The sequence below is a fragment of the Dama dama genome, chromosome 1 (genome assembly GCF_033118175.1).
Source record: "Dama dama isolate Ldn47 chromosome 1, ASM3311817v1, whole genome shotgun sequence".
Taxonomy (NCBI): Eukaryota; Metazoa; Chordata; class Mammalia; order Artiodactyla; family Cervidae; genus Dama; species Dama dama.
The window spans coordinates 52565544-52582708 of record NC_083681.1 but is presented as its reverse complement, the minus strand read 5'-3'; the positions used below and the strand labels follow the sequence as shown (position 1 = coordinate 52582708).

Sequence of the window (17165 nt, the reverse complement as noted above, 5' to 3'; positions counted from 1 at the left end):
TACTCAGAAAACAGCTATTGACAGCTGTTTACTGAATTACTCTGTTAGTCATTTACTTATTAGTTTTAAAAAACATTTATTATGTTCTGTATCTTGACATATTATTTATATGGCTGTACATATTTGTCAAAACTCATAGAACTGTGTGATTTAAAAAAAAGTGACTTTTACTATATGTAAAATATACCTCAATAAACCCAATTTTAAAATAGTATGATTATCAAGTCCTTTGTAATGTGGAAAGATACCATATTTGGAACAATGTACAGAGTACAATGCTAAACAAAGTAGGGCCAAACATATGTAACAATATAAAAGGAGGCCGCTGGAGGAGAGGAGGGACACAGGAGAGTGATACAGCTCAATTTACATTTTTTTAAAAGTAATTTTATTTATTTTTGGCTGTGCTGGGTCTTTGTTGCTGTGTGGGCTTTTTCTCTAGTTTTGGCAAGCAGGGCCATCATCTAGTTGTGGTACACGGGCTTCTCACCGTGGTGGCTTGTCTTGTGGAGCACAGGCTCAATAGTTGTACATGGCCTTAGTTGTTCCACGGCATGTGGGATCTTCCCAGACCAGGGATCGAACCTGTGTCTCCTGCATTGACAGGTGGATTCTTCACCACTGAGCCACCAGGGAAGCCCTGGACTTCTGTTTTTTAAATGAGCGTGATGATTCCTATGAGAATGGATTACAAAACAGAGCAGGCAACAGATAATGGCAGACTGAATCAGGATGCTGGCAGGAAAATGACAGACCTGGAGGGAGAGGATGAGATGGAAAAATGAGAAACATTCTGAAAGTAGAGATGACAGACTTTGCTGATGTGGGACAAGAGGAAAGGCAGTGGTGGATCTTGAATGAATCTTAGGCTTTGGGCTTAAGCAAGGAGATGGTGGTGCCATTAACTGAGATGGAAAAAAAAGATTTGGGGTTGGAAAAAATCAAACACTCCATACAATAAGTTCAAGCTGTCTATTAGACATTTAAATAGAGTCTAAAATGCAAGTAAAAGATCCATGCTTTAGATATATTTTTGGAAATCACCAGCTTAAATACAATACTGAAAGTCATGGAAATGATAAGATCAACTAAGACAGTAACTGCAGGGCTGAGGGCCCTCCAATATTTACAGGTAAAATAAAGGAAACATACAAAAGGAGACTAAGAAGCAGTAGCCAATGAGCTACAAAAAAAGCAGCGTCATGTGGTGTTACAGAAGCCAAGAAAGAACAATGTCCTGAAAAGAAGAGTGTACTATGCTGCAACCTATTGAGAATTTGGAAAGGTAACCACAGAGAAGTAACACTGGATTACACAACATGGAGTCGCCGGTGACCTTGACAAGAGCTGCTGCCAGTTAAGTAACTGGGGCACAAACCCACCTAAGACAGGCTGAAGAGTAAGTAGGAGGTGAGGGAATAGAGAAAACAAGAATACCTTCATTTAAACCAACTGATTTTAAAAAACTCAACCTTATTTTAAGTAATATCTGTGAAATCTTAGGTTTGAAGTGAGATGTGTATGTATTAATATATAACTTAAAAATGAGTACTGCCTGAAATGATCTTGTTTACCACTAGCTGTACATGCATCACACTTTGGGGAATAGACTTTTCCTATTAATCCACTGTGGTGCTAGTGGTAAAGAACCTGCCTGCCAATGCACGAGACACAGAGACACAGGTTTGATCCCTGGGTCAGGAATCTCCCCTGGAGAAGGAAACGGCAACCCATTCCAGTATTCTTGCCTGGAGAATCCCTTTGCCAGAGGAGCCTGGTGGGCTATAGTCCACAGGGTGGCAGAGTTGGACACAACTGAAGCGACTTAGCAGATGCACATTCCATGGCTACTCAGTTCCTGTCTCTTGGATTTCCTTTCACAATCCATTAATTCCCAAAGAGGGGCCAGGCTAGTAGTCATAACAGTTTTAGTTCTTGGACCATAGTGCATCTATATGGGAACTTTAAGAGAATGAGGAGAATAATGTCCATAATGAGGGGCAAAATTAACCCAAACGTACAGGGGAATACTTAGAGCAGTTTTACTCATAACTGTCCAAACTTGGAAACAACCAAGATGTCCTTCAGTAGATGAATGAATGAATAAACTGAGGTACATTCAGACAATGGAATACTGTTCAATGCTTAAAATACTGTTCAATGCTTAAAAGAAATGAGCTATCAAGGCACAAAAAGACCCAGAGGAACCTTAAATGCATATTACTAAGTGAAAGAAGCCAATCTGAAAAGGCTACATAGTTTATGATTTCAAAACATTCTGGAAAAGGCAACACCATGAAGACAGTAAAAATGTCAGTGGTTGCCAAGGGTTATAGGAGAGAAAGGAACAAATTGGTGGAGCAAAGACAATTTTTCAGATAGTGAAATTTCTGCATGATACTATTATGACAGATACATGACATTGTACATTTGTCCAAACCCACGGAATATACAACATCAAGAGTGAATCCCAATGTCAACCTTGAACTTTGAGTGTTAATGATGTATCAGTATAGGTCTATCACCGTAACAAATTTACCACTCTGGGGGGGATGCCAATAATAAGGGAGGTTGTGTGTTTGTGGGGGCAGAGGGTATACTAGAACTCTACTTTCTGCTCAATTTTATGTGGACCTAATAGCTCTAGAGGCAGAGATACTGGGAGAAAAACAGTCCTCTGTTTCCATCAGAGAAGCAAATATGTTATAATCACAGGAAAATAAGAAAAGAAGGCAAGTTGCCTTATTAGGACCTTTATCATTTTGACTCACCAGAACTATCATTCTACTCACCTATTTCCCCCTACGAAGCTTACACCAACTTCTGGCCCAGCCAAGCATACCTTTACCCAATGGATAATTTTACCTCCATACTGTTTTTTAATGTGAACTGACTACCTCTACCCCTGCCCTGGTCCCATTCTCCCATCTTTCCCAGTTCAACTTGAATCCATCCTGCAAGGTTCAAGTCAACTTCTTTTGTGACTCCTTTCTCATCTATACTGACCTAAAACACTCTCCTCTTAAAAAACAAACAAACAAACTATTATACTTGCATTCAGTGAATCATTATTTTAGCCAAAACTGCATTGATCTCTGCTTTACAGGCATTAGCCTCAACTGCTAACTTAAACTGTACTTACTCAAATGTAGTAACTATGATATATACTTCCTTTGTAAACTCAAAGCAACACAAACGTAGTAGATATGCAATAAATATTAGTCTTACGATAAAAACAGAAATACCTACAGAGCAGGAAAGGAGGAGGAAGAAAAGGAGGAACTAAGGCAAACAGTGAAGGAACCTAAGGAAACAAATTCATATACTGTCATCAACTCACTGGGCATCTGCTCAGGGGAGCCGAGGTTTATGGAGTTGTCAGCAGCACCCACAGCCACTCCATTGATGGAAGAACCACAGTCTGCAATGACTCCCAGGCAGGCTGAGCGCCCACAATCCCAAAGTCGTGCTGTCCCATCCCGAGAAACAGATACCACATTCTTCCCCCGATCAACAATGGCTGTATCCAGGATACCTGGCGAGAGAAAAAGGAAAAGACCATAAGGAGTAGATAGTGAAGGAACTATAAGGGCAGAGTACATGCATGGATCTGCATAAATGACTATTTCTTTATAAAAGAGTACTGGATATGTACTACATGCTGGGCACTTTCAAGTGCCAGAAAAACAAATAAATAGAACAGAGTCCCTGTTTCCCAACAGTTCAAAGACTAGCTATGAGAAACAGACATGGAAAAAGGAGCTTTGGATTTAATTTTTAGTGGCATGTTCTAGAGCAGTGGTTTTCCAGGGTTTTTTTGTTGTTTTTTGTTTTTGGCTCTAAAACATGTTTTTTAAAAACAAAAGTTAAGAAGTTATTTTAGGCAGTTCAGTATGAAAATTACTGTCTTAAAAGCTCCTGGTGCTTCCATTGAGGAGTAACTGAAAGGGTTAGTCCCCTCTTCATAAAAAAGGATGTGACTTCTCGTCTGGCCAAGATCAAATAGCTCCATTCCTTCCAGGTCCTTCCCTTAAAACTGAAACAACCTGGACATAAGACAACAAGCAAGCTCAGGAAGGTTGAAAGATGTAAGAAGAAGGCAGTTTACCTAGGGACCTCAGGACTTGAAGAACAACAGGGAAATGAGTTTCCCTGCATTTCCTTACTGCCTCCCATATACTCTAGACAGGACACTCCTGAAGCCTCTAACATAGAACTGATTTTTTTTTTTTAAGGCACAAATAAAAATAATAGCAAAAAACAACAACCAAACAACTCCAAGGAAAGTCTGTTGTCTCTAGGCAGAAGATTGAGAAAAGGGTGGCCTAAAAGAATAGAAAACATTTTGGCAATATCCATCTTCCTCAAACAGCAAAAGAAAAACTGCTACCTCCCCCGCTTAAAGTTTCAGTGGGGCTGAACAGGGAGTGATCTTCTATCCCACCCCCGCAAAGAAGCAGGAGACAGAACTCCAATTTTCCCCACCCAGCGATGCTGAGCAGGTCCAGCAGGGCACTGTCAGTGGGGAGCTGAGCCTCTGCTCTCACGCATGGGGAAAGAGGGAATCTTTCCTGAGGGAGCAGGAAGTACCACTCCACTATCCCCAACCCCTCCCTTGGCATCAGTCCGCAGGGAACAGAGCGTATAGGCCCAGGGGGAGGCAAGGAAGTGGTGTACAGTTGAGGTGATGCAAGTTGGTGCCCCACTTTCACCAGGAAGGCATCAGCACGATCAGGGGGAAGCTGAGCTTCTACCTCACCTGTTTGCAAAGAGATAGTGTGAGCCAGCGCTCCACCTTTGCCAGAGCTGTGTTATTAGAGGAACCCAACAAGAAGCTGAGTATTCACACCTCCTGGGCCCTTGCATCATACCTCAACAGGGGACTGCCTGCTAAAAAAGATCAAACAAGATTCAGAGTGTTATAAGATCCAAAATGTCCACAGATTTTATAATTTTCGAAGCCCTTGTTACCTATTATCTATCTGCTATGATCCCTGGCCTCAGGAGCACATAGCATAAAAAGGTAGAGACAGTCATGGACATAAAGAGCTACAATTCAGGGACATATGTGTGGTAAGACAGGACTGCAGAGTAGAAAGGGAATCCGACCCTATGGTGATACAGGCAGGGCTAGTACTTGCTTTATTAAAACCCATTTAATTATCCTATTATAGATGCCCAATAAACACTTGCAGGCTGACCAAAGGTTACTGAAGTAAACACGTGCTCTTTGGCTTGTTCCTATTTTTCTCAAGATGAGACAACTTCAGATATACAAACCTTGACAAAAACTCAACATAAGGCACAAGAGATGGATGATCCATGCGGTTAACAAAAGGCCTCAACTCCTACTGGAAATTTTACTCTGAAAGCCTTTTCCAGAAAAAGATGAATTTATAAAAAGTGCCGCCAAAAAAAAAAAAATGCCGAAAATTGAAAAAGTAGCCAATTTGGGGCCTGTTTGAGAAAATATGATAGAGACAACTCAGGTAGGACCTAAGTCACAGGGTAAGTTTCCAAATATATGCAATTTAAAATTAAAATAAAATTAAAAATTTTTTAAAAATAAAAATTAAATACAATTTATGTAGCTGGTTATGGTTGTTGAAAAAATAAAATGTAATCATCATAATTATATATCAACTGGATAAGGGCCAAATAGATAAGCTTTTAAAAGTAGCCTTTCCCTCAGAAGTAGATTGAAGAGGGTAACATGTCTTATTGCTATTTTACAATTCTTATTTATAACATATTTTGTAATTGTAAAGTACCTTAACTTTAGAAAATTCACCTTTCCTCTATTTCCATAACACAGCATTCTAGCTAGAAAAGGATTTTAATCTTTTTAAGAATCATGAAGAATCACCAATAGGAACATAAGGAAGGGCCTTCAGCTCTTACCAAGAAATCAAAGATCTATTTATATCCTTACTGGAAAGTTCCAACCACTATTTAAAAATATTGAGTTCCATGAAGTGATACAAAGTTTAAAGAACAAATAGTTATGAAAAATATGTACCCAAGGAGGATGCTACTGTGGCTAGGGAGCTGTGAATGGTATTATCTGTGTACAAACTTCAACTAATACTCAGTAAAGAGGTTGAAAGTCTTCCCTTTTTATGAAAAGTAGAGTGGAAAACTATCACCCCCCTCTCTAATAAAATGTCACTCACAACATAGTGGCATCTAGTGTGGGTCTATTCACTCTTAGGGGGAAGAATAAAAGAAAGAGAAGCCTTATAGGAGCAGGAATCTGTGAGGAATGACTTTAAGAAAAAGCTATAAAAGGAGTAGGAATGCCTTTGTAAGAGGAGTAGTCATACTTAACGATGTAACAGAGCTGCCAAGGCTTTAGTTATCAAACCAAACAGACACAGGCCTTCAACATATAAACCAACAAGAAAAAAAAATTGCATTCAAGAAAAGATTCAGCTGATTGACATATAAACATCCTAGCCAAAGTCTGGGAAATAAAGAATGAGTTACATTAAACTATGCCTGAATAAATATTAGTAAGAAACAGAGCAAATTTCATATTTCTATACAGGTTTCTATCAAGTTTAATCAATTCAGTTCTCAGAAAATAATGAGTCTTGAAGCATCTTCTACTACTTGGAGGCAGCATATCCTATTTCAAAGAAAGTATATTAGAGTTTGAAAAGAATGGCCCAAGTGCTGAAAATGTAACTTGGTTTCTCAAATATAAGCATCTTTCCTACATTTGTAAGCAAAAAACCGCAATCAACTAAAATGGTGCTTCATTTGTTCTCAATATTTTCAAAGATTATGAAAGATCTGGTGCTTACTACAAAAAATTAAGATTATGAATATATATATCCAAATTCAGCAACCTTAATTAAATGGCCTGGGCAAGTAAAAAACTTCAAACTGGTTAAAACACACTTTAGAACTACTTAGTAAATTCATACATTACAAACAGAACAATACTTTTAGTTTATCTTTTCATTAGAAAAATTTAGAAACACAAAAATCTTACCTCTGCTTGTTAATTAATGAACACATTAATCCTTTAATTAAATATAAAATATGTATCTAAAAGTATTAGAAAAGACCAATTACATAACTAAGATCAAAAATGTCTATTTTTCTATTAGAAATAACAATTTCTGCTTTTCACAGTTGACAAGCATGTTACAACATCACAAGGTTCAACTTGCCTGGCAGAGTTTAAAGTGCAGTGTTATATTTTTAATGAACAATAATAATACTATTCACTGTGCATTTATTTTACACCAGGGATTATGCTAAATCGCTCATATGCACCATCTCTTTTAATACTACTATCCCCATTTTACACATGACAAAATAGACTCAGAAAAGTTAAGCAACTTTAAAAGGCTTCACAGGCTGTGAAGTGGAAGAATTAAGATTTAAACCAAGATTTGTATGTATCCAAATCCTAAGCTTAACCACTCTATTATACTGCCTCCCTTACTATCATGTTTCCATATACTAGAAGTAATAAACAAGCCAGGGACTTAAGCTAACAAAAGATTATCCTTTATAGTAGATCTTTATACAAAGCTGCTCTATTAGTGTCCTAACGATACTTTGCAGTAAGGGTCAGGTGATGTTCAGTCGTCTTCCTTTCATATTTTGCTTGCCAAACTTACCTAGGCAATAAAAGACCATGTTCACTTTTGATGCTATCTTCTGCTTTTCTTATTTAGTCACCAGTTGTGAAACTACTAAAGATCATAAATGCAGGTAATAGTTCTTTATTCTGTTTTCTACATGGTAATCTCAGAACTAGAAAGACTGTAGAAAAGGAGTCACACAGAGCAATCTGGAAGTCTGGGTAAAGACAATGACACACACATGCTGCTAAATTACTGGAGATTAATCTTGATTTTGGCTCCATACTTTTTAAGAATGGTGGTGGTGGTTTGTTTAGTCGCCAAGTTGTGTCTGACTCTTTGCGACCCCATGGACTGTAGCCTACCAGGCTCCTCTGTCCATGGGATTCTCCAGGCAAGAATACTGGAGTGGGTTGCTATTTCCTTCTCCAGGGGCTCTTCCCAACCCAGGAATCGAAACTGGGTCTTCTGCATTGCAGGCAGATTCTTTACCAACTGAGCTATGAAGGAAAATGGGCAACCCCAAACCAGTCAGCTAAATAGAACTAACTGGAGAGGAGTATTCAAGACCTGACAGACATTAGCCTGGATCTGACTAATTTATGCAATTTCCCCCTAAAAGTTTATTTCTGTTTAATCTAATTAAAAAAGAAATAATTCTCAAGGAAAAAGAGTCAGGGTTGTCATACTCTGGAGAAGCCCCCACCCCAAAACTTTTCTCTCAAAAGAATGGAAAAATTATATGAATAAAAGCTTAATTTAGATCAGTGAACACTCTATACAGTTCACTCTGAGAGACATGAATGGATTCTTAAGGAGAACTGGGGGAGACTTAGGATTCATGTGGAGGGCACAGTCCATAACTGCAGTAATCCAAAGGTATTCTGACGTTGAGCATGCACTGATGCTGAATACACATCTTGTTAAGCTCAACATGCAGGGCTATGCCTTGTTTCACTGGAAAGTTGCCCCGTGCCTCACATCTCCAAGGTGGCCAGATCTGAGGTGAATCCCTCAGTGCTCCTCCAGACTCCCCAACTGTGCAGGCCACTTTGATGCCTCAGACCCGTTAGTTCTTTGGCCTGAATGTGAAGAAAGCTCTAAATATCCCTTCTAATCCCTCTCCACACCCATGTACTTGAGTCTAAGAAGAAAATTCATTTGCCAAGGTTAACATATGTGTTTGCTAGACGATCTGTATGTAATCTGACAAACCATTATAAAGAGAAATATTAAAACAAAAAAATCAACACACGTTATTTATAATATAGTCAGATACACAAGGCAAAAACATTAGGTTAACTACTCTAAGTATAGGGTGATACATAATGAATTCTCAAATGGGTGGTGTAGATGATGTGTATTATGGTCCCAAAGGAGGGATCAAGGTGAGAAATTACTTGAGGATGTTTTTACAGTTTCAAAAATATCCAAACCCATAAAAATTAGAATGGCATATTTATCACTTTTTTTTTAAACATTCTTTATTAAGGATAAAATGTCTAAATTCTTCTTTCCCAGCAAGCCAACCAATCATTTAAAGAGGAAAGATGTTCTCACTCTATCTCTACAATCTGATATCAGCACGTTAGGACCTAGGTCTGACTCATGTCTGATGAGGCAGCCATTTGCAACCCAGCTTTAATCTCAACTCAGCCAAAGGACTAACGAAAAACAGTAGGCACACCTCTCTTTCTTTTTTCCCAGCACACAGCAGATGATCTCCTGGGGTAGCTTTTTTTATCTTTTCAATTGTGGAAAACAACCATCTATGTAGGGCAGTTAGTTCTAGATAGCAATAACAAAACTGGGTAGGAAAGGAATTTTTTAATCCCTGGGGAAATACCAGTTCACTTAAATAGCCAGTTAGATAAATTATTTGTGTTTTTGTGGATAACTAGATTCTATCTTTTTGGTGCTTCACTTCTGGGGATCTAATTACAGAAGCTTTTAGGAAAAATCACTCTTCATACCTCCTTTGTGACCTTTGAAGGTCACCACACAGCTAGCATCTTCAGCTGACCAGATCTTCAGCTGGGCATCCATTCCCCCACTCAGAACCACAAGGCCTGATGGGAAAAACCTGCAACAATTCACATCAAACACATGTCCTTCCAATACTCTCTGGAAAAACAAAAGAGAATTCCATGCTAGTTCTCTTGTCCATCCCTTGATGTCCTCTTAACCTCCCAAATCCTCCGTCCCTTAAATGATACATCTACATGCTGGATTTTAAGACAAAAGAGATCCAAAGAATCTGTTTAGTTCATCTGTCTACCAGGTAATGTTCTAGGAGCTGTTGGCTCCCTTTCCTGGACTTTGGCTGTAGATGTTGTGAATTTGAACTCCAGCGCTCTCACAGCTATCCATAATTCTATTTCTACACATAAGGAGCTGAGGAGGTTTGAGGGCTCTTTTACTTAAAATCCTCTGTACAGGTTGAGGGGCTCAGCCATACAGTCAGTGTAATAGCTTAGCTACTCTGTCATAGAAATGTATCACTGAAGGCAGTTCATATCAAGGTACCATCCAGACATTCACTAGCCGGATTCTCCCACTGTTTCAGCCCCAATTTGTTCTGGCAAATCATCAAACTTGAGCCTGGTTCTCATATTAACAAGTGGAAAAACAAAGACCAATTGAAGTGCAGTGTTCCTACATTTTCAGAATGGGCCACTCTTCTTTCCATGGCCCAGTCTAAGGTTTCTCAGACCACCCTAAAAGTGTATCCAAAGCCTTTACTCTGAGCTCTCCATTGGAAGCCTGCCAGATCTTCATGCTTCCATCGGTGCTAGAAGACACACCAAGGCCTCCTCCGCTGGAAATGTCCAGGCATGTTATCTGTTCAAAAGACAAAACCAGTGTTGTAACCAGTGTTACAAATAATGAAATGTTCTTCTTTCCTTGAAATGTTATAAACCTCTCTCAGTTCACACTCCTCTAAGACTTCTTCAAGACTATGTTTCCCAACCCAAAGAACATGTATTTCATATGAAGGCTGAGTTATCATCACTGATCTCCCAACAAGGCTAGAGCCAAAACCCTTCATTTCTCAAAACAAAAAGATATTCTTGTAGTCATATATAACCTCCTGCAGTTTATATAACTGTAAAGTCCCTATTCCCATATCATTTCTATAGTTTCCACCTTTTGCTATTTTACTTTAAGATACCTCTCCTGATTCTTAGGAACCCACTTACACAAAAGATAGACTTCTAAGATGCACCAGAAGGATTCAAGGAAAAGCAAAGAAGCTTCCAATTCACTGCTTCACACTGCCTCTGTAAAACCTTAATCGTGTTTGTGTATTTCAGAACAAGTGACAGAAAATTCTCAGATTCACTTATGCAATTTCAATATTAGGAATCACTTCATGAATAAACCATGATTAGAATGCCAAGTCGTTTTCATATACATGCATATGTATTATCCCCTTTTTATTAAAAAACACCCAGTTGCAAATATTCCAGAAATGTAAGACTGAGATATATAATTCCAGCCATATTCCCAGCAACTACGATTCTCATATGACCTAAATTATTTTTTAAAAAGTAGGAATTTTGACTTTAATTATTCAACTTTCCAGTTTACATTTCTATGCCAATTAAGCCATAATGAAAGGTGTGACAAAACTAAAGGGATTATATAGGTCAGTTCTAACACTAAGATTTTTTCTTTGATTCCTCAATAAAAGGATTGTTAATTATAGTTCTTTTAATTTAAGGATTATGACAACAATTAATATTTATATCATGATTCATCATTTATAAAACATTTTCAAATACACTGAATCATTTGATCCTCATAATAATCCCATTCTGCTCCTAGCTTCTCATTGGTGGATACTGCTTTCACACTCATGTCTAGGAGACATTTCTCAGATCTTTCTTCTCCCACTGCTACCACCCCAATCCTTGGCCTGACAGTGACTAGCAGTAAATTTCAACTCTGTTCTAGCTTCCCAACTACATCATGAGCTTTATAAGTGTCAGAACCATGTCCAGCACCACTTTCTTACACAAATCATAGGCTATGTACATAGTAACTATTCAACAAATACCTAATACCAGTTTGGGAATAAGGATGAAGCACCTCATCAACAGATAAGAAAGTAAAGACATCTGATCTATATCAAGGAGACCAACTACTGTCCCTATTCATAGGGTCTCAGAAACAAAACATATTTAACACTTTCCTACTCACTTTGAAATCAATTTAATCCCTAAAGTAACACAGCCAAACCTCTTTCCTGACTCAGGTAGCATCTATCTTTGGCTTTATAAAAGACATCTGAAATTTAACCTGTCTGAACAGAACCCTTATTTTCCCCTGAAAGTGAAAGTCGCTCAGTCGTGTCCGACTCTTTGCAACCCCATGGACTACACAGTCCATGGAATTCTCCAGGCCAGAATACTGGAGTGGGTAGCCTTTCCCTTCTTCAGGGGATCTTCCCAACCCAGGAATCGAACCCAGGTCTCCCGCATTGCGGGCGGATTCTTTATCAGCTGAGCTACAAGGGAAGCCCTCTGCTCCCTACCAGTACAACTACTTGTCCCCCACTTAGTAAATGACACCAGAATTTACCCAATTCTCAGGCCAAATCTTTGGGATTATCCCAACTCCTCATTTTCTCTCTCTCATATCCAAGTTATTGACAAATCCTATTTGGCCCTACACCCTAGAATATAGGTTCTACACCACCTGTTCTATTCATTGCTATAGCTCCAGTGCCCAGAAGACTATCTGGAATACAGTAGGTGATTAGTAAATGAGTGAACCACCTAATAATGAGTTCAAATAAGAGAAAGGGAGAACAAGAAATAGAATAAAGGAACAATTATGTGTTTTCTTTTTTTTTAAATGACCTACTCCACAAAAGGTAAGCAGTTCTCCAAACACCTGAAGGAGTTCACCACTTCCTCCCCTCGAGGTCTTCAGTTCTATATTTATATATTACAGTGGCTGTCAACAAGGAGCAGTTTGTTTCTTCAGGGACATGTGGTGATGCATAAACATTTTTAGTTGTTCCAACTGGGGGCGCTATCTAACTGGCCACTTGTAGGTAGAGGCCAGGGATGCTGCTAAACATCCTGCAGTGCACACAACAGCCTCCTACGAAAAACAATTATCTATCTTAAAATGTCAATACTGCCAAGATTGAGAAACTCTGATATACTGTTTGGTACCCCCTCAGTTAATAAACTCTCCCTGGAGGGGATGGGGACATTGTGTTATCATCTCAGTTATAGATCTTTGAGGCCCTAGTTCCTCAACCTAAAAGGTGATTAAGTCTGAACTATCCGTTTTTTCCAAAGTGATAGAACACTGAAAAGTAGATTATAGATCATACCAGCTGTCTCCTTCCTCCAAATTTTTATTAAAGGAGGAAAGAGAATTAACATTTACTGAACAGCTATTATATGCCAAACATGTAACAGACACTATTCTCGTATAATCCACTCAAAAATCTTTTAAGCATTAGTGAGAAATCAGCTGAGAAACCTGAGGTTTAAGAGGTAGTTAAGTAACTTCCCTAAGGTGACAGAGCAGAGCCAGGATACAAACGTAAGTCAGAGTCTAAAGTTAAACATCTATTCCTTAGTTACGGCAAAAGAAAAAACAGATCAAAGGAGCAACTATAAATATTGGATACAGATGACAGTTCATGTCCTTGAGATAAAGGATGGATTATTTTGTAGTACTGTAACATGCTAATCATTTCAAAAAGAACTGTTACAAACACTGTAAATCAAATATACTTCAATAAAATAATTAAAACAAAATTAAATTAGACCCCTACTTTAAATCAAATAACAAAAATAAAGTTTGAAATGTAAAAAATAAAACATAAAAATTCAAAAATTATCATATTTATAATTGTATTTAACAAACACTATTTATATTGTGATTGCCATGTTCCAGGCCCAATTCTAATTGCTTCAATCCTCACAACAACCCTAAGAGATAAATACTTTTACTCCCACTTTACAGATAAGGAACCTATAGCACAGGAAGGTTAAACTCAGACTGGCCTAAGGTCACACAGTTAAAGTGGTAGAACCAAAATTCAAATCCAGGGGATCAAATCCACTGCATCTGACTCTAGAGTCCCTGCTCTTACCCATTATACTGTGTAATTTAAAGTATGTGTGTGTATATATATATACATTTATATATATATAAAATCATAGACTACCCTAAGCAGGATCCCAAAGGTAGTCATCATAAATTGATAGGTTTTATTATCTAGAAAATTAAATAATTTATATGTCAAGACACCATAAACAAATAACAATGAATGACAAACTAGAAAAAAGCTATCTACAAAATACATGGCAAAAGATCAATACCCTTGATATAAGAAGAGTTCTTATCAATAAAGAAAAAAATTCACACTTAGAAAAATGGGCAAATGACATGAAGAATGGTCAATAAATATATGAAAAAGTGATCAATTCATAATTTATCAAAGGAAATGTAAATTAAAATAGCAATGAAACATCATCCCTCAATGGTAAAACTTTAAAAAATTTGAATAGCCAGCATTAGCAGAGTATGTCAAGTCAGACTGGCACAAAAGCGATACAGTAAAAAAAAGTCTTTTTAGGTAATAGATAGGGCCCTGTTGTAGGTCAATCAATCAGAAAATTCAGTACAAGTAGAAATAATAAAAAAGGGTATAAAAATACCCCTACATTTTATTTTAACTCAAATACTAATCTTTTCATGAGTCCACTAATTACTATAAAGACTTGACTTTCTTGTAAAAAGACTATAACCAAAAGGTACACAACTTCTAGTTTCTTGAAAGCAAAGCAAATCTTTAGTCACACTTACAAAGCATTCTAAGAGCAAAAATTTATCCAGGGTTTTTTAAAGAAATCTTTTCCCTAATACTGTACTACATTAATTTTGTCCAAACATACCAAAATAGCAGGTTTTAAAAAACTCTTCTTGGGAATTCCTGGAAGTCTAATGATTAGGACTCCACTCCAAGGGGCACAGGTTCAGTCCCCAGTTGAAGAACTAAGATTTTGCATGCTATGTGATGTAGCCCCAAAAAAACCCCTCTTCTGTATCGTCTCTATAGAGCAATCAAACTTAGTTTCCAAAGACATAGTCACTCTGCCTTTCACACTTATATTTCACTGGCTTAACATATTTAATTAACATAATTTCAAAAACAGTACAACAGACATTGTAACGGACCCTTGGTAAGCATTCAACTTAACCGGTAGTGTCAGCATGCAAACCTCAAAGACCTTACAAGCTGCAAATGTGTTGTGAGCATGAATCAGAATGGTTTACAAAGGAAATGCAGAGCAACAGTTGACTCAATAAATCAGTTAAGTGGAAGCCAGGTAGAACATACCAAAAGCCTTATAATGTACTCATTATAAGTACATAAGTATAATGTGACTCAACAACTCTACTTTTACAAATGTACTCTAATTTTTCCTTTTTTTAAAAAAATTTTTTCTTACTTTTGTGAGTAAAGGGTTAGCTATAAGTACATCATCAAAATTATGAAGTCACAAAATTAGAAATAAATGAATGCCCAGTAATGTAAGATGAGAAAAATAAATTATAGTAAAGTCATACAGTGGAATACTATGTGCCTCTTAAAATAATATAAAGTAAACACAGAATGATGTACATATTAAGAAATAAAAAGTAACTTATAAAACAGCATGTACTGTAAAAACCTATTATGGTAAAATATTTAAAGAAAAAAGATTGAATCAAGTAAAATAATGATATGTAAAGTATGGTGCTGGCACATATCAGGCAATCAATAAATGTTAGCTATTACTAATATGATTATTATTAATTTTACTTTTTAAAATTGAGATATAGTTAATAGACAATATTAGAAAGTTACAAGTATACAAAATAGTGATTCACAATATTTTAAAGGTTATATTCCATTTATAATTATAAAATAGTGACTATAGTTCCTGTGTTGTACAATATATTCTTGTAGCTTATTTATTTTATACATAATGGTTTGAACCTCTTAATCACCTACCCCTATCTTGGCCCTTCTCACTTCCCTCCCCCTATTTATATCCATTAGTTTCTAAATCTGCAAGTTTGTTTCCTTTTTGTTACATTCACTAGTTTGTTTTATTTTCCAGATTCTATATCATACAGTATTTGTCTTTTTCTGTTTAACATATTTCACTTAGCATACCCTCCAAGTCCATCCATGTTGTTGCAAGTGGCAAAATCACTGATTATTAGTAGTAAGTGCCATATAACAAAAGCTCACATTATCTTTATATTATAGAAATGAATGATTTTCACTTTCTTTTGTATTTCCTAAATTTTGATCACTAAATATATATGTTTCACAATAGGGTTCAGTTCAGTTCAGTCGCTCAGTCGTGTCTGGCTCTTTGTGACCCCATGAATCACAGCACGCCAGGCCTCCCTGTCCATCACCAACTCCCGGAGTTTACTCAGACTCATGTCCATCGAGTTGGTGATGTCATCCAGCCATCTCATCCTCTTTTGTCCCCTTCTCCTCCTGCCCCCAATCCCTCCCAGCATCAGGGTCTTTTCCAATGAGTCAACTCTTCGCATGAGGTGGCCAAAGTATTGGAATTTCAGCTTCAGCATCAGTCCTTCCAATAAACACCGAAGACTGATCTCCTTTAGGATGGACTGGTTGGATCTCCTTGCAATCCAAGGGACTCTCAAGAGTCTTCTCCAATACCACAGTTCAAAAGCCATCAATTCTTCCAAAAATAGCCATTTTTGAAAATGTATCACATAATAAGAAGCAGCAGGCTTTAATATAATCCATCATTTCTGCTTCCAAAAAAGCCTATGGTACTAGAAAGGGCTTTATCACAAAGATCTCTGAAAATTATCCCTCAATATGCTGTTCTTGGAATTTTGAGAAAATGCCTCTTTCCATAGGCAAAGGGAGAGAAATATGAGCAGTAGCAAATTACTCAAACATCAAGTACTATCATCATTATTCAAAAGTCGGTAAGTAGAGTAAAGCATATGTAAGAAAATTTAAAAAAAAAGAAAATTTCCCACAATTCCTCTCTTCAATATGACCAGTAATTGCATGTATCGCTTTGAATTAGTTTTGTCCGGGTATACACCCAGGAGTGGGACTGGTGGATTATATGGTAATTCTATATTTAGTTTTATAAGGAACCTCCACACTGTTTTCCATAGTGGCTATACTAACTTACATTCCCAACAACAGTGTAGGAGGATTCCCTTTAATAATAATAATAAAAAAATTATCAGTGAGTGGATTTGTACATTTATTCTAAGGACCCAAGTACCAGTTTTGCCAAACATGTCACATTTTATCAGCTGTGTTATAACACAAAGTAAATGAAAACCACATTAATTATTAAAATGTTTATAGCACTAGACAAGCAGATAAAATGAAAAACTAACATGTTGTTATGTTTTCTCATTTTATCAAAATACTTACACTCTTCGTATGAATTCTGGAAAAAGTAGTATATGGTGCCAAAAATTTTGAAGATACATTTTCCTTTGGACATGAAACATGAATGCTTTTCTAAACAGAGAAGG

At 37.1% G+C, this 17165-nt stretch overlaps 1 protein-coding gene across 1 annotated transcript in view; it reads right to left on the bottom strand.

Annotated features, from left to right (window-relative positions):
• Positions 1 to 17165, bottom strand: part of PAAF1 (proteasomal ATPase associated factor 1) — a 37862-nt gene that overhangs the window by 11824 nt on the left and 8873 nt on the right. Inside the window, exons 4-7 of the mRNA XM_061149968.1 lie at positions 17062 to 17151; positions 10341 to 10439; positions 9572 to 9722; positions 3341 to 3535 (exon numbers count right to left, since the gene is read on the bottom strand). Of these exons, the coding sequence (XP_061005951.1) occupies positions 3341 to 3535; positions 9572 to 9722; positions 10341 to 10439; positions 17062 to 17151 (535 nt within the window). The remainder of the gene's footprint in view (positions 1 to 3340; positions 3536 to 9571; positions 9723 to 10340; positions 10440 to 17061; positions 17152 to 17165) is intronic.